The sequence below is a fragment of the Phytophthora ramorum genome, assembly GCF_020800215.1.
Source record: "Phytophthora ramorum isolate Pr-102 chromosome Unknown Phyram_PR-102_s0016, whole genome shotgun sequence".
Lineage (NCBI taxonomy): Eukaryota > Oomycota > Peronosporomycetes > Peronosporales > Peronosporaceae > Phytophthora > Phytophthora ramorum.
In genome coordinates, this window is record NW_027150662.1 from 486,168 (window position 1) to 507,351 (window position 21,184).

Genomic DNA, 21,184 nt, shown 5'->3' on the forward strand with positions numbered 1-21,184 from the left:
CTTGTCTGCATGCAGGACTTCGACAGCGGGGCCGAGGTTGTCCCCAGAGCGCGCTCTGCCTGAGCTGAAGACGAACCGGCCACCAGCAGAAGCGAAAAACAAACATTTGCCCCTCTTTCATCCTTCTCAACTCGGTGAAAGTCTCGATCGCAGTAGTCGACCTGCCGATGCATATCTTTCAGCATGGAGCGCATCATCAACGTGGGTGGCTTCCTGCCCAGGACCCTCGAGAAAAGGTTGCAAAGACCACCGTGAAGTCGATGATTGTCGTCCGCCCAACCACTTCATGTGTTGCAGTCACACGCCGTGGGCAAGTCTCCTACTCAAGCGGTATCATAGTACATGTAGAAGGACCGGACAAGCCACAGTCAGCGAGCAGCCCCAGCCCTGCACTCGAATGCATTGCACACTCGTTTTGCCGGTGCATTGCCGGCAGCAGCAGTTGTTGCCCGTGACCACGAAGAAATGGGTCTCAAAAAAAAAATAGTCGAGTCCGTCCCGGCCGTGCACAAATGAGCTCTCCGCGCCTTGATTTCTAACAAATCGCAGCCCTCTCTCGCCGTTCTCCTGCGGGCTCCCTTCAGCCTTCACTTCAGAAACCCATAGTGAAGTAGCAAGTGCCGGCCGAGCTCCACGTCGCCGCCCGCCCGCCCGCCGCTCGCTTCTGCCTGCTCACCCCACAACTCCGTCCACCATGATGGCTTGGCCGGAAGAGCCGCAGCCACGCAACGGCAACGGCAACGGCGACTGGCCCGACGCCGAGCTGCTCGAGTCCGCCAACTTCTACCCCTCGGACGGCGGCGACGAGCGCGCACAACACGGCGCCAACAACTTCCTGAGCGCGAGCCAAGCGGGACTCACGTACTCGGCCTCCTGCCCGTCATTCTCGGGGATCGACGACGGTGACGACCTCATGGGGGCGGCGGCTGGCGGCAACGGCCTCATGTCGCTCCCCTACGAGCCGCAGGAGCCGCTCATGGACGCCATGGGACCCGCGGGAGACGCGCCGTTCCCAGGAGACAAGAACTACGAGATGCTGCTGCAGTTCCAGCAAGACTACCAGAACTCGTCGCAGCGCCAGTTCCCCCACCAGCAAGTGATGGGGCAGCCCATGGACTTGGTGCAGCAGCAGCAGATGGCGAGCGGAAGACGCGGATTCCATGGCTCGCAGTCGTTCACCAACTTGTCGACGATGGAGTCCGATTACAACCGTATGAATGGTACGATTGCTTTTGGTCCGGACAACTATGTAGGTCTGTGAGGCTAACGATGTATGTTGGTGTGGTGATGATCGCAGCTAATAGCAAGCGGAAAAAAGGCACCGAGCGCTGGATGAAGCTACAGCGCCACAAATCCTTCGACTCCTCGACGCCCATTTCGGAGCCTTTCAGCCTGGACCCTTCTGCGACGTTTGGCAGTACCTTGAACCCCACACCGGACCAGCTTCTACAAGAGTGAGTTGGTCCAGTGCCTTGCTCTTGCGGTAGTGTTGAGTTTACTAACGTTACCGGGGTATTGTGCTCTCAGATCGTCTGACAATGATATGATTGGGTTCGCCATGGATGACTTCTCGTCTTCGCTACAATCAAATGACCAAAACTGGCCTCCGGTCGCATACGGATCAGCTCCAAGCTCTATCGGTGGTAGCTACATGCAACAGGCACACCAGAAGCACCAGCAGCAGCAGCAAGCGTCTTTACAGTCATTTAGTGATGCTGGAGATAACTCGGTCTCCTCGTCGGCAGAAGTTGAACCGGTATCGGAGCTGGATATGCTGCTGTCGGAGAACGAGCGCGCGAATCTATTTGATGCTATCCGGGATTTCGAGTCGCCCGGTGGCACAGTGGAGACTTTTGACGTTCAACCCTCACCAGAGCAGCCACCCCAACATCTGCCTTCGCCGGTTGAGACAAAGGAGCAAAGCGGTACAGCGTCTACTGGAAAGAAGACGGCCAGCCCCCCATTGCACCCTGGAAGCCAGAAGAAGAGCCCGAGTGGTGCACCGCGACCACTTTCGCTAAACTCATCTTCTTCGACTCCTCCAGCAGGAATGCCCCCTTCAGGGTGTGTTCCCATGCGTATGCGGTTGCACCAAATTCTGGTGCATTCTGTGCAAAACTCGGATGCTGGATCTTCGTTGTCCTCTTACGAACGCAACTACTTGATGCAGTCACCGCTGTTTTTCCCAGCAAAGGCGCCCGAGACAGCGGGGTCGCTGTGGTTGTTGCTGCACGCCGCGCAGTGTGAAAACGGATGCGAAATTGGCGGATGCAGTGTTATGCGGCGCGTGCTGAATCACTGTCTGGGGTGTGAACTCGTGGTGGGCAAGTGCAAACAGCCCTGCAACGATGCCAAGGCGATGCTGCTTCATTACGGTTCATGTAACAGCAAGGGTAGCATGCACGGACGTTCATGCTCAGTGTGTTGGAACCTGCTGGAGATCGACTATTCTCACCAAGCACTCAGTAATGGCAACGGTGGGGGACGCTCCAGTGGCCAAACTCCGAACAACACTCCGTCGTCGTTTGTGTCCACATCGCCTTCGCTGCACGTGGGGACGCCACCTCTTGTGCCAATGCCCATGAGCCCCGGTTTGGGAGGTTCTCCAGCCTATCGTTCGCCGTCAAGACGAGCAACAAGTGGCGCCTCGAAGCATGTACCTATCCAGCCCAACCCGCTTCCGACGGCGTCGAACCCGATGGGTCTTATGGGCGCATTGCCGCCCCACTTTGGGTACTCTCTTTCATTGTATTTGGAGCAGACGTCAGCTCCGTTTCGCGCAGAGGTGAAGTCTCGTGTGGAGAAGCGCGTGACGGCTGCCGCAGGTCAAGACTTGCTTCAACACATGCAGAAGAAGACGCGGTTGCGCAGTCTGGACGACCTCCGTTCAGAAGCTCGGACAGTGGTGCTGGGCGAGATGGAGCGGGAGCTGCACCTGCACATGCAGGCGTACAACTGGGCCAACTCGACCTCCAGCGGTAATTTGCCCGAGGGAGCCTCGCAACTCCCTCCGTACTTGCTCAATTTCTCGGTGGCTGGATTCGGCGCCTTCCAAGCGCAGCAGGCTTCGTTCCAGGCGACTCTGGCCTCGGGGTCGTCCCTACCACCTGCAGCGCCGTCAACTTCGCCGCCGGTGGGTGCTCGACGATCTCGCAGCGCGTCGGGGTCCTCCAAGCTCGCGCCCAGCGGCAGTTCGCCAAGCGGGAGAAGTAACTGAGCGAAGGAGTTTTGACGAGAATGCGAGTTGATGTGAGTGCTGTAAGGCGGGCGAGCGGCCATGCTCCTAATTTAACAATTAATTGTCGTCCTGAAGTGCTCGCTCATTGGCTCATAAATCGATCTGGGGTCGTTGTTATTGGATGAAAAGGATGTCCACACCACCAAAATCAACACAACTCAAGATGCTCCGGACAAAGCTGGTCTCGCGAGTGCCTCGCTTCGCTCGAGCTCGGAGTTCCTCACGCACGCTGCAGACGGAGTATGACTACCTGGTGATTGGAGCTGGCAGTGGAGGCATGGCCAGCGCGCGTCGTGCTGCCAGCTACCCAGGGACACGTGTGGCTGTGGTGGAGCAGGCGCGACTGGGCGGCACCTGCGTCAACGTGGGCTGTGTGCCCAAAAAGCTCATGTTCATCGCCGCGGACATGAGTCACAAACTGCGCCATGATTTCCTGCATTATGGGTTTGAGGATGAGGCGACAGGGGGTCATTTGGGCCAACGTACGCACTTTGACTGGCCCAAGCTCAAGGCCCGTCGTGACGCCTATGTGCTGCGACTCAATGGAATTTACGAAAGGTAACGAGTAGGACGGTGAGGTTACTATGGCCCATTGCTGATATTGAGCTGCATTGTTACAGGAACTTGGCGAATTCTAAAGTGGAGCTGATCCACGGCTCGGCCAAGTTCAACGAGAAGGGAAACGTGGAGGTGGACGGCAAGGAGTTGCTGGCCAAGAACGTGTTGGTTGCTGTTGGAGGCAAACCGTTGATCCCTGATATTCCGGGTGTGTAAATCCTTGCGGATGTTTTTCCGACTACCGGTAGGCTGACTTGTTGATGGTTGTTGGACAGGCAAGGAGCTGTGTATCGATTCGGACGGGTTCTTTGAGCTTGAAATGCTCCCAAAGAAAGTGGCGGTTGTGGGTGCCGGATACATCGCGGTCGAGCTAGCAGGCGTACTCAATGCGCTCGGCTCGGATACGTCCATTTTCTGCCGCAAGGAGGGAGTTCTCCGCACATTTGATGTAAGTTGGATAAATGTTGACTTGTTCAGAAGCATTTTAAACGTCTTGCTAATCATGCATTGGATACAGGGTATTGTGCGCACAACCCTGGAAGACGCCATGGCGAAGGATGGTGTTCACCTTCGCCCTCACAGCAACGTCACTCGCGTGGAGCAGGTAGCTGACGGCACTAAGACCTTAGTGCTGGCTGATGGCTCGGAGCACAGCGGATATGATGTAGTGATCTATGCTGCTGGCCGCGTCCCGCTAACGTCAAACCTGCAACTCGACAACGCGGATATCGCCACGGACAAGCATGGCTTTATTCAAGTGAACGAATTCCAGGAGACATCGAACAGCAAGGTGCTCGCCGTGGGTGACGTCTGTGGCACACCAGCGTTGACCCCTGTCGCCATTGCGGCTGGAAGGAGGCTCTCAGACCGCCTGTTCGGCAGCATGAAAGACGCCAAGGTTTCATATGAGAACATCCCGACAGTCGTATTCAGCCACCCTCCCATCGGTACGATCGGCCTGACCGAGGAGCAGGCTCGGCGCCAGTACGGCGACGACAAGACCAAGGTGTACGCGAGCCGCTTCGTGAACATGTACTATGGTCTGATCAACGAGGTGGACGAGGCAACGGGCGAGCCAAAGGACAAGCCCAAGACGGCCATGAAGCTCGTGTGCGTCGGCAAGGAGGAGAAGGTCGTGGGTTTGCACATGATCGGCATGGCCGCCGACGAGATTCTGCAGGGCTTTGGCGTGGCGGTGAAGATGGGCGCCACCAAGGCCGACTTTGACAACTGCATCGCGATCCACCCGACTGCGGGCGAGGAGCTCGTGACCCTGGCGCCGTGGGGCCTCAGCGGGCGCGACTAGTTGCAGTGCCAATCAGACGCAAGTGCGACGAGGGTAAAGGGCCGCTGAATCTAACGCGGCATAAAGATTCCGACTTGTTGTAGTTGAAGTGGTCCGTTTTGAGCTTGCGAATCTTTTTCAGAACGTCGACGCGCCCGTCGTTTTGCGCCACTACACGGGACACGCTTGGTCTCCCTGCCGAGTGATTTTCCTGCTCGCCATGCTTTGGTCATCACCCCATGCGCTTACGCTCCTAGCCGCAGCCGATGTGAGATAACCCTGTTGTCGGCTGCGGCGTCTCCGATCACAAGGTGACGGCCAACCCCCTAGCCCCCGAGAACGATCATTATCAGTTGTCCGACGTCGGTTTCTACACTTGGCTTCACTATGCCGCTTCAACTTCACAGCCGCCGACACGTCAGCGCTGTGTTCCTTCGTCATTCCCTCATCGTCCGCGACCCCCGCAATTCTCCCCATGGCCAGCGACAAGCGCCCGATTCTCTCCGGCAAGCGCGCCCGCAGCCGCAGGAAGCGCGCCGCACTGCGCGCGGCCAACCGAGCTACCGCGTCGCCCACGCCCGAGTGCGACAGCGACGAAGGCGTCAAGCGCAAGCTCCAGGAGCTCACAACGTCCCGCGGAGACTCCACCAGCAGCGACAAGGCCACGCCACAGAGCGAGAACAACGGAGAGTTCGAGGAGGGCCTCGTGTTCGTGTGCCGCCCCACGATGCCCGACTTCTGCTCCGTCTTCCTGCCGCAAGGCGACAGTCGGTCGCGCAAGCTGCAGACATCTGACTGCAAGACGTTCACGGTGCGCATCCCGACCTTCCGGGAGACGTGCGAGGGCTTCGTCACGTACACACTACAGCTCACGACGTGCGGCGAACCGCGCCATACTTTCCAGCTCGAGCGCCGCTTCTCCGAGTTCGTGGTGTGTGCTGCAGAAGTGAACAAACATTTCGCAAGTGGTTACGCTGCTCGATGCTATACTGAGGACGAGGAGGACGAGAGCAAAGTGTCGGTGTCGGTGGAAGACCGCAACTTCCAGTGGGAGCTGCCAGCCAAGACGTGGTTCCGCGTCACTCAGACTGGTGCCTTGGAGGAGCGACGTGCACAGCTTGAGCAGTCGCTGGAGACGTTGCTGTTGCAACAGGATCGTCGCGTCTGTAACATGCCGCTGCTACGTGACTTCCTTTTGCTCGACATCTTTGGCGTGCAAGTGGCGGAGCAAAAGAACTTGGAGGCCACTGCGCACTTTGAGTAATGAAACTCTCAACCCCGATGGCCGCTAGCCACCCTCACAAAGGCACACACGCACAGTACAACCACATCGAAAAGAGGTAAGCCTGTGCACCCAGCAAGCCAACCTGCTTGATCTTTTCATCTTTTTATTCACCGACCCAAGTCGAGACGACCGATACTCCTAGACGAGAAAAAACACAGCAGTATGCACACGAGTAAACTCACCCGAGGACGGCGTCGAACCAGCACGAGGCGACTGCCAGCAGGGAGTTCCATACAAAAAATATGCTCAATCCTCCAAAACTCACCAAATAATTGCATCGGAAAAACTACTCGATCACGAAAACTGTTGCTAAATGCGTACCGAGATAATGCGCGTTCAATATAAACGCTTTGAAAGCGTTCAGGATGCCGGACTTCAGACACCAGTTCTGAAGTGACGGTATTCTGCTGCGACCAAGGCCGCTAAACGAATGTTTAGATGCACATCAACGCTGCCATGGGAAAATTCCGCCTGTAATCACTGTCCGGATTAAACTGTCCCCGTTTAACTCGTCCAGTATCGAAACGATCGCGACGTCCCATTCTTGATGTCCCGTAATAGAACACGCGATTTGTTTCCCACCAATCCCTGCCACGTTTTTCACTGGATGGGGCCCATGCGCTGCGCCATTCCCCAATTCCTCCCCAAGCGACTATGGCCTCGTCGTCCCCGTGGGTGGTGCTCAAGTTCGGCGGCACGAGCGTGTCGACCGCCGCGCGCTGGCGCTGCATCTGCGACCAGATCCGCTCGCACCTCGAGTCTGAGTCTTCCCCGCGCGTGTGGGTCACCATCTCGGCGCTGTCACAGATCACCAACAAGCTCACACGCGCGCTGGTGCTCGCCAGTGAGCGTGGCAGCAGCCACACCGAGCTGGCCACCAACATAGCATTGCAGCACTTTACGCTGGCCTACGAGGTGGGCCTGTTACCGGCTCTGCCCGATATCGAGGGCAGCGTGGAGCTGCACGACCGATGGCAGCAGCTCTGGCTCGATAGCGTGCTGAGTCACGGAGACGACGGGTCGTCGTTCTCCACGTCACCCATTGACCCACTGCTGCCCAAGACTCTGCATCCGCTACTGGAGGAGCTGAAGAATCTGGTAAGGGTGCTGGAGGGCATCAAGCTCACGGAGGAGGCGTCGCCGCGTATCCAGGCCCGCGTGCTTGCCTTCGGAGAGTTGCTGTCGACCCACTTGGGTCGGTGCATCATGGTCCACAACGGACTCACGGACGTGGAAAGAGTGGACGCCAGAGACCTGCTGGTGAGCGACCCGGCCAGTGCCAAGTCTGAGGAGGACCGCTACTTGCAGGCGGAGGTGAACCCTCGGCTGGACCGTGACCAGGCAGAGAATGCGGCGAACGGCAAGCGCGTGGTGCTTACACAGGGATTCATTGCCAGCACGAGCACAGGCGCGACCTGTGTGCTTGGACGTGGAGGCAGCGATACTTCAGGATCGCTCTTCGGTGCGCTGTTGGGTGCGCAGAAGTACGAGATCTGGACGGACGTGCACGGAATGTTCACGACCGACCCGCGCTACGTGCCGAACGCTCGTCTCATCAAGAGTCTGGACTACCGTGAGGCGCAGGAACTTGCGGCTATGGGCGCCAAGGTGCTGCACCCGCGCTGCATTATCCCTGCGCAGTGGGGCAAGGTTCCGCTTGAGATTCGCAACACCAACGACCCAACCGGCGAAAAGACTGTCATTCATCCTGCTACCGAGTCGGACAAGGCTGAAAGCAGTAGCCCAAAGATCCTGGCCGTGGTGAAGCGCCAGAACATGACGACACTCAGCATTACGGCCTTTGACATGTGTGGTACGTCGGGATTCTTGGCGAAGGTGTTCGCCCCGTTCGAGGCCTGCGGCATCTCGGTGGATCTGATTGCGACGTCTCAATTCTCCGTGACGGTGACGCTGGACCACATCCCTGGCGGTGTCGATGGTGCCCCGTTCCAGCAGCTGCTCGAGGCACTCAATGAACACTCAAAGGTGCGCGTGTTCGAAGACTGCTCGGTCGTTTCGATTGTGGGTCGTGGATTGCGTAAGGCCCTGGCGGAGCTTGGCTGCGTTTTCAGCGTGCTTGAGAACTACGACGTCCTCCTGCTGAGCGAGTCTGCTGAGGACCTCAATCTGTCCTTCGTGCTGCAACAGAAGCAGGCTGATGACGTTGTAGCGCGTATGCACGGCTTCTTCTTCCCTGCAGAAGAGCAGGTGGCGATTGCTACGGCGAAGACTGCTCTCACTGACGCGAAGCCTTCAACAGCTGCGTCACCTCTTCCCCTTCACCCGACCACGCCTACAGCCGCCGCTTCCAACGGCAACGGTAGTGTTCATGTTGCACCTGGCCCGACCACCAGTATCTTTCAGCAGGCAACTATTCGTCGTTCACCCTCACGGGACTCCCTCTTTGGGCCCACGTGGCAATCTTTGCTTGATGCCACACCGCCCAGCAAGACGGCGTAAGAAGAACAGCTAGGTTGAGCCGCATGCAGGAGTGGCGTAAAATACCTAGACGGTTGTATTTCATGTAGATAGAGGCCCCAGACTGTAGTAGCTCATGAGAGCACCATTCGCGTGGCAATAGAAACAAGGCACAAGGTCATGCTGCTTCCTTGCAAATGTTTCACTTACGCGTCGCTATCGCTTTCGTCGTAGTTGTCATCCTCTTCAACTTCTAACGCTCGCGTTGCGGGTATCAATGGTGCTGACGCAATGCTGTCCTTGACTAAGGAAACACCGCTCTGTATCCGTCGCTCATTAGCCGCCTTTGTTATGGGAAGTTCCGTAGTTGTTGCTGTGGGCTTAGATGACTTTGTTGCTTTTGTAGTCCGCGCTTTCTTGGTAGATGGTCTGTAGCAATATCGGTAGCCGTTAGATAATCAACAGCAGTGGCAAGCGAGGCTACAGCCAGCACTCACTTTTTGGTAGCCGTCGACTGTGCCCGCTTCTTGCCACCGCGCGCAGGCTTGTGATACTTGGCGTCGCTCTCATCGATAGCAGACACTTTTTCGTGCAAAAAGTTGAGCTCCCCACTTGCGAGCACAGCTTTTTTCCTGTTGCACACGAGTCGAAGTCGTCAAGTAGAGCGGTTTAAGTCGGCGTCAAAGGAGTTGTTCGTCACCACTTCAACAACGCACGTAGCTTACAGCTCAACTGGAGTCAGCCCGACGCCCTCAGCCGCTTGTTTCTGCATTTTAGTCGCCAAGTCTCTCACGAAAATCTGCACAGCGGAAGCTGCAGGTCACCACGGGGGTCGTAAGTGGTGTGCATGCCTTCCATTTCAGCATGGCTACACTTCCAACTCACCAGAACAGATCACAGCGGACTCCCCCACTTGGCCCATGTCCTTTTGGTCCCGCAGCAGTCGCTTCACGCGGCCCTGCCACATCCAACGCCATTGCAACACATTTTATCAGCTCAATGCAAACATCGGTTGGCTCACTGCGCATCGTCACCTTGAGCAGGTCGCGCTGCTTCATTTTGCTTCCAACTGATGGTCGCCGCTAGTGTACACTTCGTAACCCTATTATGGGGGTACACCTAGAGAGTACGCTCGTAAATTACCGGTTGTACTTTGCACTGGTGTTGGCACGACATTGACGATGCTCCCGAGTCAGTGGAGACATCAGCTCCGCGCGCTTCAGCGTCACGCCCAGCGACGCCACTCGCGTGCGCCATTGACGTCTACTCGCTCTCTGTCTTCTTCTTCCTCTGGCACCAGCGGTGATGCTGAATTCGCTCTGGGTGTCAAGTACCTGTTGGGCAAAGCGGAAGGCGACGTGGGCAGCGCCGCGTCGGTGCATGGCGCTGTGCTGCACTGGACGAACGCAGCGGAGATGGGCCACGTGCGCGCGCAGGGAGCACTGGGTAGTCTGTACCTCAAGGGGCACGCCGGCATTCCGCGCAACATGACGCTGGGCAGTCAACTCCTGCAGCAGGCTGCCGACGCCGGCCACGACGGCAGCTGCCATGAGATTGGCAAGCTCTTCTTCCAGGGCAGCGACGAGGTGCCGCGCGACTTGGAGCGTGCTCTACATTACTGGACACAGGCGGCAGACAGCGGTCACATGGCGGCCAACTATGACCTGGGCTACATGTACGCGCAGGGGCTGCATGTGGAGCAGGACGACAGCAAGGCGGTGCAGCTCTATCGCCAGGCGGCCAAGCAGGACATGCCCGAAGCTCACCGTGCACTGGGTAACGCTTGTCTACACGGTCGTGGCGTGGAACAGAGCGCCGAGAAGGCAGTGGCGCACTTTCGACGCGCGGCAGAATCTGGTTACGCGCTGGCGCAGTTCGATCTGGGAGCGTGCTACATGCTTGGACGAGGTGTGGAACAGGATCATTCGAAGGCGGCGCAGTACTTCTTCCTCGCTGCTGAGGGTGGCGTCCCGCAGGCGCAACTTTGCCTGGCACAGTTGTTCGAGAACGGACAGGGAATCCCAGCGGATCACCAGAAGGCTGTGCAGTATTTCCAGTTGGCGGCACAGGGTGGACTTCAGGAAGCGATGCAGGCGCTGGATCGTCTCGGAGCACCTCATGAGCCTTCAAAGTAGACGAGACAAGGCGGGGTTACACGGGTACACATACTGAAATCGCATGGTTCGGCTTTGCTGTTTGAATTTCTCTTCGGTTAAACGACGTCGTGATCTGCTTCCGTATCCGCTTGTATCCCTCAGACCTCGCAAAAACTGCCAGGACCAAGCGCTCTCGAACGGCGAGAGGCAATAAGCTGCGGGCTTCGTCTGCTGGTGCAGTGAAACAGAGGTCGAGCTGAGGCGCGAACGTTGGACGGTGTGGTGGGTCAATACTTTATCTAGAGGCTAGCGACGCAAACAGGAAACGAAAACAACATATTAATTCGAGGAACTTGGTGACAGAAGCAGCATCAGTAGCCGCGAGACACACGCACACAAATCAAGCCACGCCCCATCGGATGTGCTGCTAGGTGTTCGCGGCTTGTGGTCACGCTTCTAGAACGAATTCCGCGACCCAGTACCTGGCTTTTTCTTCTGCTTGATTTCCGCCTCGGCAACGGCGTGCAGTCGGATGACGCTTGGCTGGCTCTGATTGTATTTCTCCGCTCCCATGCACCAGTCGTACGACAATGCGTAGGCGTAGATGTCGCCGCGCGCATTGAATTTGCCGCACGTAATCGACTGGTTGCTGAATCAACACCAGATGAGAAGACGTTACTGGTAAGCTCCTTGCGGCGGAAAGCGGACCCCCATTGCATCCGTACCATTTGTTGAAAGCTTTGAGTTTCTGGCGAGCGTCCTTGTCCCAGAAGCAGAAAGTGCCGTCGCCACCCGTAGTGGCAAACGTGCCGAACGGGTGGAACGCGATGTTGCTCACAGGGTAAATGTCCGATCCGTCGCGGTGGCACTTGAACGCGAAGTCGTTCCTAAAAGCCACACCCAAAATCAGCAGTGTTCGTGCAGTATAGTTTTCATTTCCCAACAACAATATCACCACGTACCTCTTGTCCTTGTCTTCGACGTGCTGAATCGCGCAACGTCCTTCGATCGATCCAATCGCGAAACCCGAGGCATCCGGGAAGCATGCAATCGTCCGCGTCTGGAACTTGAGGTTGGACTGGATGGTCTTGTAGATCTGCGACGGTTTGCGGATGTCGAACACGTGCACCTGTCGATCGGCAGTGGCCACGACGAGCAGCGGGTGCTTGGCGTCCATGGCGTAGCAGCGTTCAGAGAGCTGCACGGACGCCATGGGCGTCGGCGACCGCGTGTCCCAGTACTTGAGCGTCTTATCCCAACTGCCCGTCGCCACGCAGTTGGCCTCCTGAATAGCCGCAATGCTGCGGATCGGCGCGTCGTGCTGTCAACAAGATCAACGTTAGGGTCAGTCTTGCCGTATCGACTGTAGCAGCAACATCAAAGCACCCACCGCAGCGATCTGCTGGCCCTGCGGCGGCCCGTTCAGCACCCACATCTTGGCTGTCTTGTCGCACGACCCGGAGAACACGGTGCTGCCATCCTGCAAAAGCAATCCAAGAAATATTCGTCAATCATAATAAAATACTATGACATTAGTTTATAACCATTGCACGCACCCCGCTGAAGGCCGTGCAAAGGACCGGGCCGTCGTGTGAGATCTGCGCCTTGGCGACGGCATTGAACTGCGCGCCTTGCTGCTGCACTTCCCAGCAGCGCACGCAGTTGTCCCAGCTGCCGGACACCAGCACGTTGCTCGTGGGGCTCCACGCCAGGTCCTGGATACCGTCGTTGATGGCCTCTCCGATGGTGTAGTCGTTGTTGGAGTTCACGTACCCACCCACCTGCGCGGGCTGGCCGAACGACATGGCTGCTGCTCTCCCTACTGCGGAATGCGTGGGTGGCTTTCGACGAGGTCGGATCCCTATACTGATTGGTCAAAATAATATAAAACGGACCAATCAGTAACATTTAACGTCTTGATTTTCATTCCGACATCATGGAGAGCTCGACGCGGAAGGTCACGCGAGCGCACTTGACGCTCCATCAAAAGGCGCAGTTACGTGCGTTCCTGGCGGCAAACCCAAATCTACCGCAGTTCGCTGTCGCGGACTGGGTGCGCGAGCACTTCCACGTGCGTCTGGGACGGACGACGCTCTACCGCATCCAGAGCGCACCCGAAGGCGCCTTCACCACGGGAAATCTCAGCCGCAAGAAGCTGCGGCGCGTCAAGTACCCGGACTTCGAGCAGCAGCTGCTTGATTTCTATCTGGAACGAAGAGAGCGTAAAGAGGACGTGTCGGACGACCTGCTCATGCGCAAGGCGGCGGAATGTCGCGCTGCGTGCGGTATCAGTGACGTGGAGCTCAAACTCTCGAACGGGTGGCTCTACCGCTTCAAGATTAGGCACCAGCTCAACAATGTACCGCCCCAGACGCAAGAGATACAGTCAATCATCGTAGCGGTGAATGAAGAAGGTGGTTTGGAGCTAAAGGAACCCAACGTGCCAGTTGCACGACAAAGTCAAAGCGAGGAAAGCTCAAGTGTAGAGGCTGTGTGCGAGGCGGGTATTCTGTCAGCACGAGGTCTCACTACGGTGCAGGCCCCCGGATTTTTAAACTGGGAACCTGTTGGCGAAATGCACCTGGAAGAGTTTGCGGTTGTCGCTGACGGTATTCTGGTGCATCAGTCAGGAGCGTACGAGCTCACTATTCGAGTGCATCACATTGCATCATTGGCAGCAACCCCAACCGACTGCAATTTCAGAGTGTATTGTGACGATCGTATAGTGGGGCAGTGTGGAGATCCGGCACGAGTCCAAAACAATGTGGCCAGCAGTATGTGGGTGGAGATCAGCTTAACTTGTGATAGGCAGTCAATACTGAAAGTGGAGGTTCTCACTCCAGGCTATGCGCTCACAGACAGCAGTGTCGTACTGCGTCGGATACAGTAGAGCACTAACAGAGTGGGTGATGCCGAATACAATTTATAGGAAGCCTTGTATTTTCATTTAAGTTTACCTTACTCAATCAGAGGTTTTCATGGTGCGACTCATTCAGCAGCCGCAGTACCAGTCGACTTCCGCTATATACAACACCTGGCGCGTGGTACTCGACCCGAACTACTGTCTGCGCGGGCAAAGCACACTGCAGTTGCAACAGGCTCAATGCACGGCCGCCTTCAACAAGCACAGAACAGCCACACTGACCTAGCAGCTCGACACCAGCCCACACTTTGAAAATAACGAAGGACGCCCCAGCCGGTAGCATGCTGTGCTGCAGTTCTACATTGAGCTGATAGTTGGCACTCTTCAAAATCAAAACACCATCGTTCTCCACTGCAAAATGTTCGGTTTGCGCCATTCCGCTGTTGAGTTGCCACCGCACAAACGCCACCGCAGCTACCGAGTCCACTGCGATTGCCGTGACGTATGTAAGCGGCTGAAAAGTAACCGGAAGTGTTGCGGTTGCACGTTCTGCTGTGTCCTCAAATGCACGGGAGGTATCGCTGCCGGGTATTGGAAACGCTTGGGCGTTCATTGTGGAAACAGTCGTACTCACCAAAGTTGCCTGATCTGGTGCAGTAGTAGCCCCAGCATCACCTTCCTCTGCTACCAGCACATGAAAAATCGAGTTGTTGACGACTTTATTCCGTGGTGGAACTCTCGGTTTCCGCTTGGGTTTTGCTGCGCCGACCTGTGTGGCTTCAGCCTCCATTCCCACTGCTTCTGTCCCTGCCATTACGTTATCCGCCATCGCCTGCAACGGTGCGTTATCCTCTCCTGTAGCCCGAGGGATCACGCGCAGTGCATGCCTCTCCTTGAACCGATGTAACCAGCCATTACTCAGCTTGAGCTCCGATTCCGAGATGCCGTGTCGCACCCGCAGCTCCGCAGCCGCCCGCAACAGCGCGTCGTCGGACAGCACAGCTCCGCTACCTTCGTTGAGCCGCCGACTCTCTTCGTAGAACGCCAGGACGTCCCTCTCCAGCTGCGGGAACTTAACGCGCCTCCCTTTCTTCTGCTGCGCGTTGCCTGCGAAGGCCGAGGCCGGCGTGTGGTAGATGCGGTAGAGCGTGGCGCGGCCCACGGACACACCGAAGCGCTCGCGCACCCAGTCCACGACGGCCAGCAGCTGTAGGTCCGGGTGCTCGCTCCAGAATTGCTTGAGCTGCAGCTTCTGCGCGTTGGTCAAGAACGTCCGCCGCTTCTTGGGCGACATGATGGCAATATAATAGCAACTTGACCCGCACCCTGCTAAGTGCGTCGCTGGAATCAGATACCTCGACTGATGCGGCCGTTACGAGTAGCTCCCCGAAATCACCTTGGGCTGTGTATGCTGCAACCTGCATGGGATGCTGGCGGCTAATGCTGGCGCGCTGGTGGAGTGCCATGAAAAGCAACGCCGTGTTGAACCAAAGCAGTCTTCCTGTAGGAGTGACGTGGCCATATTCTCAGTTGACGTGGCAATGAATTCCCTGGCATATTCAATTGCACTGGGGATACTTTATCAATAGTGTCAAGAGCATGAAATGTTGTACCCTCTCTATACCGATCCGATTACGTATTTTCCTTGATCAGCCAGCGCAGTCAGAAACCAACTCGCCCAGCACGAGAGCAGCCTCCGTCTCCGCCGCATTCTCCGTGAGTATGAGCCGCTCCTTCCGCGTGCTGGCGGCCGTCGCCTTGACGGCTGCGCTCTCCTGCTCTTTCGCTTCGCCCTCCGATGTCTCTGAGGCGCGCGCGTCAGGTAATCGCACCGTTGTGCCGCTCTGAAGTTTCTCTCCGTTCTGACTCGATCGCTCTGTTTCTCCTTGTTGCAGACGCCATCGCACCACCTTCGCCGCTCGCTGAGACCTTGCGACGTGTGCAGACCGACAACGCGGCGGTTCGGGGCCTCAGCGACGCCGCGTTGTCGCCTCTGGTGCCTCGCGCCGAACGTCGTGACGCGCTCGTGCAGCTCGGAGACATGTATTTCTACGGTAACAGCTCACTGGACACGCGCGTCAACGGCACGCTGGCCATGAGTCTGTACGCCGAAGCGGCCGCGCTGGGAGCGCCAAGGGCGCAGTTCCACGTGGGCGTGGCGCTCAGCTACGGGCTCTGGGGTTCCCCGCTGGACGAAGCGGCTGCTATGACACACTACTATTTCGCCGCTCTGGGCGGGGATATCGGCGCCTCCATGGCACTAGGACACAAGCATTTGCTGGGACTGGGAGCTCCGAAGAAGTGCGAGTCGGCCGTGCGCTACTATGAAGTGGCGGCCAATGAAGCCGTCGCGAGGCGGGAGCAGAACGCGAGCCACCCGGCCATCTACGATCTGCCCCACCGTCGCCTCAAGACGGTGGCGGAGTCGCAACACAAGAAGAACTTGCCGGGTGATAGCGCTATTGTGGACTACTACCAGTTCTCAGCGGACAAGGGCGACCCAGACGCCACGCTGAACTTGGCCACATTGTATTACTACGGCGCCCGTGGACTGGCGCAAGATGTGGAGCGCTCAGCAATGCTCTTTCAGAAAGCCTACGACCTGGGCGCTAGTGGCGGAGCTTACCATCTGGGACACATCTACAGTCTTGGGATTGGCGTCCCTCAAAACAACGCCACGGCGTTTAAGTACTTGCAAGAGGCAGTGAATGAGGGCAACACCGCAGCGCAGAACGAGCTGGCGCACATGTACTTGCTCGGTAAAGGCACGGAGCAGGATGAAGAGCAAGCTGTATCCCTGTTCAAGGCTGCTGCCAAGCAGGGCAGCATGGACGCCTTCTACAACCTGGGCGTCCTACACGTGCGCGGTGGTGGCTCGAAGGGCTCCATTCTTGCTGCAGAGCACCCGGAATACGAAGTCGCTCATGGATACTTTCAGGTGGCTGCGCACCAAGGTCACACAGTCTCTAGCCACAAGCTTGGCCACATGAGCCTACACGGCATTGGCACCACGCGCTCGTGCAAGAATGCTGTCGAGTCGTTCAAGATGGTGGCGGAGCGTGGCGAGTGGGATCGCATCCTTTCTCAGGCATACAAAGACTTCAAGCGGCAGGACTACGAGGCGTCTTTCATGAAGTACGCTGTGATGGCACAACAGGGCTATGAGGTCGCCCAGCACAACGCTGCATACCTACTGGACTATGATTTCCTGGCGCCGTCGGCATTTTCACCAATGTTGTCGCTGACGCCTTCGGGTATGGAGCTTGAAAACGATATCGTAGCTTCGACGGCTGTGATGCTATACAGGTTGGCAGCGCAGCAGGGCAACGTGGATGCCAACTTGAAGATCGGCGACTACTATTACTATGGGAAAGGAGGCCACCCTGTGGATTTTGTCAAAGCTAGCGCACACTATTCGCTCGCCAGCAAGCGCTCCAACGCACAAGCCATGTTCAACCTTGCTCTCATGTACGAGCACGGCATTGGTGTGGACCAGGACTTTTACCTGGCTAAGCGATTCTTTGACAAGGCTCGTGTGTCCCATAGCGACGCTAGTGTGCCGGTAACTCTAGCATTGTGGAAGTTGCGTGCACACAAATCGCTCCGTTCCTGGAAGAGATGGTGGGATGAGCTTGTAGGCAACGTTGCGCCGTCCAAGAAAGTTTTCTCAGCCTCCGAGGCTTCAACCAGTGGTTCTTCTCAAAGCAACGTAAACGAGGCCGACACGGTGTTGGAAACGGGTTCGTCGTTGCTGTCTTTGCTGGAGAAGTGGTGGCCTGGTGACGCAACCTTCAGCACGGATATGATGCTGCAGGACGTCTTCACCAACTGGCGCGAGGTGCTGCAGTCCGACAATTTCCTTATCTTCGTGTTGACGATCGCCCTCGGGGTTGTCCTTTACATTCGCTCCGAGCGGCAATATTTACAAGCGCCGCCCCCGCAGCAGCAACCACAGTAAGTCAAGTCAGTAGAGAGAAAAAAAAGCAAGACGATGAGGACTTCTAAGGGCAACAGCGTATGATTATTGCATTTCTTGGACCCGGGGTTTATCGCTTGTCTTTTCAACCTGCTCCAGGATCCGCTGCAGTGTCTCGTGTTGGCTCTGCAATGCGCGTTTGAGATCGCTCACGTCGGCCTCAAGCTGCTGAAGTCGCTCTTCGCTGTCATCAGCACGCTGTTGTTCTCGCTTCAGCGCCTCTACAACCACGGGCATCAATCGCGCGTAGGCCACGTACTTGAATCCATCTCCATCAGTAGATACGACTTGAGGTGCTACTCGCTCCACCTCTTGTGCGATGAAGCCCAATTCACGCCGGCCAGCATGTGGGAACTTGTCTGGGAACTTGGCCACATTGTACGCATATTCGACACCTCGCAGTTGTGCAACGACCTCAGAGGCGTTGCTGATTTGGTGAACGTCAACCTTGAAGCGCTCGTCCGATGCATCCACGTAGGCCCCCGAGCCCATGACTTGGCCATCGACAGTCACGCTTGCTCCAAAAAAGGCTTCATCTTCGACAAAGAGCTCACCTTGGACTTCAACCATCTCGATGGCTGTCATGTTGACGTTGCTGATGTGGCCACCTACAATGTCAACGCCACGCAGCTCACTCTCGCTCATATCGATGGAGCCACGCATGCGATTTGCCTCGATCTTGTCAGCGCTGAATGTGCCTGATGCAGCCTCGAAGCGTAGGCTGTCATGCTGCTCCAGGACGCCACCTTTGCCGTATACGGCAACAAACCCAGAGCGTTGGCCAGCAACCTGAACAGATTGCACAGTCAATGTGACTTCACCCAAGTTGAGATCGTTTGCGGCCTCAAACGTTTTCACACCCGTGAGAGACGACGTGTCGAAGGCTGCAGCAGTCAGAGGACGCCACACCCCGCCATCGAATACGAAAATCGCAGCTGCCCCAGCCGCGACGTTGAGCTCGCCACCCAGCGGTTGCTCGTCGTCGTTCTGGATCACAAGAAGTTGACCGGCGTATGCGTGCTCAAGGTCGATTCGGGCATGGTTCGGAGATACTACTCCGTCACTGGTGACCTGAACGTAGCTGTTCGAGCTCGGAATAACCAGGTTTTCAGACGCGCGAAGCTGTACGTTCGAGAACACCGCCTGTCCTTGCGAGACTAGTGCGCCACTGGCAATGATTCGCCCACCATGTGTAGTAGTGATATCTCCACGTGTGTCCAAGTTACCTAGCGAGTCTACCGAAACCACGTCTTCTGTTTGAGTCGCATCGCTACCAGGCTCAGAAGATTTTAAGACCTCGAGAACACGAAAAGGTGGCGCGTCTCGATGCTGGCCAGAGAGATCAAAGTTCAACAATGCTCCTGCAAAATTAGCGTTGGTAGAAGCCACTCGCAGCGCTTTCCCGTTCACTTGATCTGTTTGAACTGTCAGTCCACCATCGTCTATGGCAAAACCATCTCGGGTGGTGAGGCTTCCAGACTCGACATGAATGCCGCCAGACTCCACACGTAAGCCGCCGGATGTGATTGTTTGACCGCCAGACTCAATGGTCACGCCACCTGCAAGCACGTGCACTCCACCACCGTGCACCACAGTGGAGCCCGAATCAAGCACTTCAAATACCGTACTGTCGCTGCTTCTACTGCCTTTAGCCTGTATCAGTGGGCTAGAAGGAGACGCTCCATCAATGTTATCGCGCTGCAGTAATAGTACAGGACCAGCAGGAGCAGCAAGAGTTGTCTGGCCATTCTTCAGACTCAGTGTGCCGGAGCGTACAGCCAGGTTGCCATTCTGCACCTCTAAACCTCCACTCATGACTTTCACTCCATCCGAAAGCACCTGGATTCCACCACGCTCGAGTCTGAGACCACCTTTTAAAATCTCCAGACCACCACCGTGGATGACTGTTTGTCCTGCACCGCTAACTCGCAAGATGGGGCCTTTGGGTTGCGTGATACGGAAAAAATCTGGCAACATTGAGAGCTCCGCTGTCGACGCCGCAGTAAGTCTCTCGATGTTGAGTAGCGCGGCACCGCTGGTGGAGGAGTCGGTGGCGGTTTGAAGCTGTAAATGAAGTGGTGAATCTTGCAATCGTGCACGTCCATCTTTCATCTCGAATGTGCTATCTTTTTGCAGCTGCAAGGCACTACCACCACTCATGTACAAACCTCCATCGCGCAGTTTCAGCGACCCGTGGTGCCAAGTTGTGTCTCCACGGCCATTCATTGTAAACAACGCTTGCCCACCTACGTCGGCACGCACAAGCTGAAAATCGGAGGACAGCCCACGCGTCGCTGATAGGTGCAGTACGTTGCCCTTGAAGAACGGCCCTCGCGCTGGTGCATTCAGTATATCTTCATCATCGCGGTTGTTACCACAGTGGTCGCCATAAAATCCCTCGTTACAAGCGCAGATTCCGGTTGCTGAGTTGCAGTCACCGTGCCCACTGCATTCTTCGTAGGACTTCACATTGGCATCGGAAACATCTTCAAACACGCATTGCACCGACCCGGACGGAGACGAGAGCTGAGCACTGGCTGCATCGCACCAGAACTCGGACGCCGGTGGGTTGCCATCGTGATAGTACAGATTGTTCATGATGGGGAATGTAGGGAACGAGCGCAGTGTGATCTCGAACGTGGCTGTAGAAGGCCTATCAAAAGCCACTCGCTCGCACGCCTGCGCAAAGCAACCAAGCGTCAGCGTAAATGGAAACTAATGGACGAAGGTGAGTTCTGCTGACTGAAAATTCGCTTACCAGGTCTCCGAGGTTTTGGAAACGGCGGAAAATGGTGGTGCAAGCCTCACTTGTCACCTGCTCGAGCGGCATCTCAAACTCGACGGTGTGGGCATGGAATGTTACCGCCAAAGCCCCACCCGTGATAGAAGCACCTCCACTCGTCGCAATACGCAGACGAATTTTCTTCTCTTCTTGCTGGGACGACGTCGGATTTGTGCCATACGGACACATTTCTGCAGCAACCACCGCAATAGCGCATGAGAATGTCAGTAATGTCAATCACTACTTGCCCAGTGAGATATGCACGCACTCCTTGAGCAGTCTGGTGAGTTGTAGCCCCACTGGCAATTGCACACGTGCTCTCCCTGTCGGTTGATCGCGCACGCGCCATGCTGCGAGCACTGGCTCCCTTCACCTGGACAGTGCGTCGCCTTGAGCTCCACTGCTTGGGCCGAGCCGTCCCTTGCCCATTGGATTGCAAAGAGAGCGGTGCAAAGTATGGTCCAAGCCCGCAAAGGAGCGGCTTGCGTCCATCTTGCCATGGCTGCTGGAAGTCGTCGAATGCGTACGAGAAGATCGCGATACGCGTGTCAACGGCGTCCTTTCGCAAAAGATACGGATGCAAATTATGGCTACTTATTAGTGATATTTTTAAATGCTATATTTTATTCATTTGCAGGTTCTAAATATAGTAATATATAACTTGCACACAAATGTAAATAAAA

At 56.5% G+C, this 21,184-nt stretch overlaps 11 protein-coding genes across 11 annotated transcripts; 7 read left to right on the top strand and 4 right to left on the bottom strand.

The window, feature by feature from the left end:
* Positions 1-694: 694 nt before the first annotated feature.
* Positions 695-3,217, top strand: KRP23_12801 (uncharacterized protein; the record flags this gene model as incomplete). The annotated part of the gene is made up of 3 exons (XM_067883437.1): positions 695-1,220; positions 1,298-1,454; positions 1,528-3,217. 3 exons carry the CDS (start codon positions 695-697, stop codon positions 3,215-3,217), a joined length of 2,373 nt encoding a protein of 790 aa, XP_067738883.1.
* Positions 3,218-3,401: 184 nt separating this feature from the next.
* KRP23_12802 (Glutathione reductase) lies at positions 3,402-5,102 on the top strand (the record flags this gene model as incomplete). The annotated part of the gene is made up of 4 exons (XM_067883438.1): positions 3,402-3,796; positions 3,859-4,004; positions 4,072-4,244; positions 4,314-5,102. 4 exons carry the CDS (start codon positions 3,402-3,404, stop codon positions 5,100-5,102), a joined length of 1,503 nt encoding a protein of 500 aa, XP_067738884.1.
* A 454-nt stretch (positions 5,103-5,556) lies between these two features.
* KRP23_12803 (uncharacterized protein) lies at positions 5,557-6,345 on the top strand (the record flags this gene model as incomplete). The annotated part of the gene is made up of 1 exon (XM_067883439.1): positions 5,557-6,345. The coding sequence occupies one exon, from the start codon at positions 5,557-5,559 to the stop codon at positions 6,343-6,345; it is 789 nt and encodes a 262-aa protein (XP_067738885.1).
* Positions 6,346-7,020: 675 nt separating this feature from the next.
* Positions 7,021-8,826, top strand: KRP23_12804 (Aspartokinase 1, chloroplastic; the record flags this gene model as incomplete). The annotated part of the gene is made up of 1 exon (XM_067883441.1): positions 7,021-8,826. The coding sequence occupies one exon, from the start codon at positions 7,021-7,023 to the stop codon at positions 8,824-8,826; it is 1,806 nt and encodes a 601-aa protein (XP_067738886.1).
* A 164-nt stretch (positions 8,827-8,990) lies between these two features.
* KRP23_12805 (uncharacterized protein) lies at positions 8,991-9,842 on the bottom strand (the record flags this gene model as incomplete). The annotated part of the gene is made up of 5 exons (XM_067883442.1): positions 8,991-9,213; positions 9,282-9,416; positions 9,510-9,597; positions 9,670-9,742; positions 9,819-9,842. 5 exons carry the CDS (start codon positions 9,840-9,842, stop codon positions 8,991-8,993), a joined length of 543 nt encoding a protein of 180 aa, XP_067738887.1.
* A 123-nt stretch (positions 9,843-9,965) lies between these two features.
* On the top strand, positions 9,966-10,919 carry KRP23_12806 (Secretory immunoglobulin A-binding protein EsiB; the record flags this gene model as incomplete). The annotated part of the gene is made up of 1 exon (XM_067883443.1): positions 9,966-10,919. One exon carries the CDS (start codon positions 9,966-9,968, stop codon positions 10,917-10,919), a length of 954 nt encoding a protein of 317 aa, XP_067738888.1.
* A 256-nt stretch (positions 10,920-11,175) lies between these two features.
* On the bottom strand, positions 11,176-12,685 carry KRP23_12807 (Protein RAE1; the record flags this gene model as incomplete). The annotated part of the gene is made up of 6 exons (XM_067883444.1): positions 11,176-11,186; positions 11,363-11,529; positions 11,606-11,767; positions 11,843-12,201; positions 12,271-12,360; positions 12,437-12,685. 6 exons carry the CDS (start codon positions 12,683-12,685, stop codon positions 11,176-11,178), a joined length of 1,038 nt encoding a protein of 345 aa, XP_067738889.1.
* Positions 12,686-12,816: 131 nt separating this feature from the next.
* KRP23_12808 (uncharacterized protein) lies at positions 12,817-13,770 on the top strand (the record flags this gene model as incomplete). The annotated part of the gene is made up of 1 exon (XM_067883445.1): positions 12,817-13,770. The coding sequence occupies one exon, from the start codon at positions 12,817-12,819 to the stop codon at positions 13,768-13,770; it is 954 nt and encodes a 317-aa protein (XP_067738890.1).
* A 76-nt stretch (positions 13,771-13,846) lies between these two features.
* On the bottom strand, positions 13,847-15,037 carry KRP23_12809 (uncharacterized protein; the record flags this gene model as incomplete). The annotated part of the gene is made up of 1 exon (XM_067883446.1): positions 13,847-15,037. The coding sequence occupies one exon, from the start codon at positions 15,035-15,037 to the stop codon at positions 13,847-13,849; it is 1,191 nt and encodes a 396-aa protein (XP_067738891.1).
* A 428-nt stretch (positions 15,038-15,465) lies between these two features.
* KRP23_12810 (Protein sel-1-like protein 2) lies at positions 15,466-17,701 on the top strand (the record flags this gene model as incomplete). The annotated part of the gene is made up of 2 exons (XM_067883447.1): positions 15,466-15,565; positions 15,639-17,701. The coding sequence occupies 2 exons, from the start codon at positions 15,466-15,468 to the stop codon at positions 17,699-17,701; spliced, it is 2,163 nt and encodes a 720-aa protein (XP_067738892.1).
* A 63-nt stretch (positions 17,702-17,764) lies between these two features.
* Positions 17,765-21,001, bottom strand: KRP23_12811 (uncharacterized protein; the record flags this gene model as incomplete). The annotated part of the gene is made up of 3 exons (XM_067883448.1): positions 17,765-20,398; positions 20,478-20,692; positions 20,770-21,001. The coding sequence occupies 3 exons, from the start codon at positions 20,999-21,001 to the stop codon at positions 17,765-17,767; spliced, it is 3,081 nt and encodes a 1,026-aa protein (XP_067738893.1).
* Between the last annotated feature and the right edge of the window lie 183 nt (positions 21,002-21,184).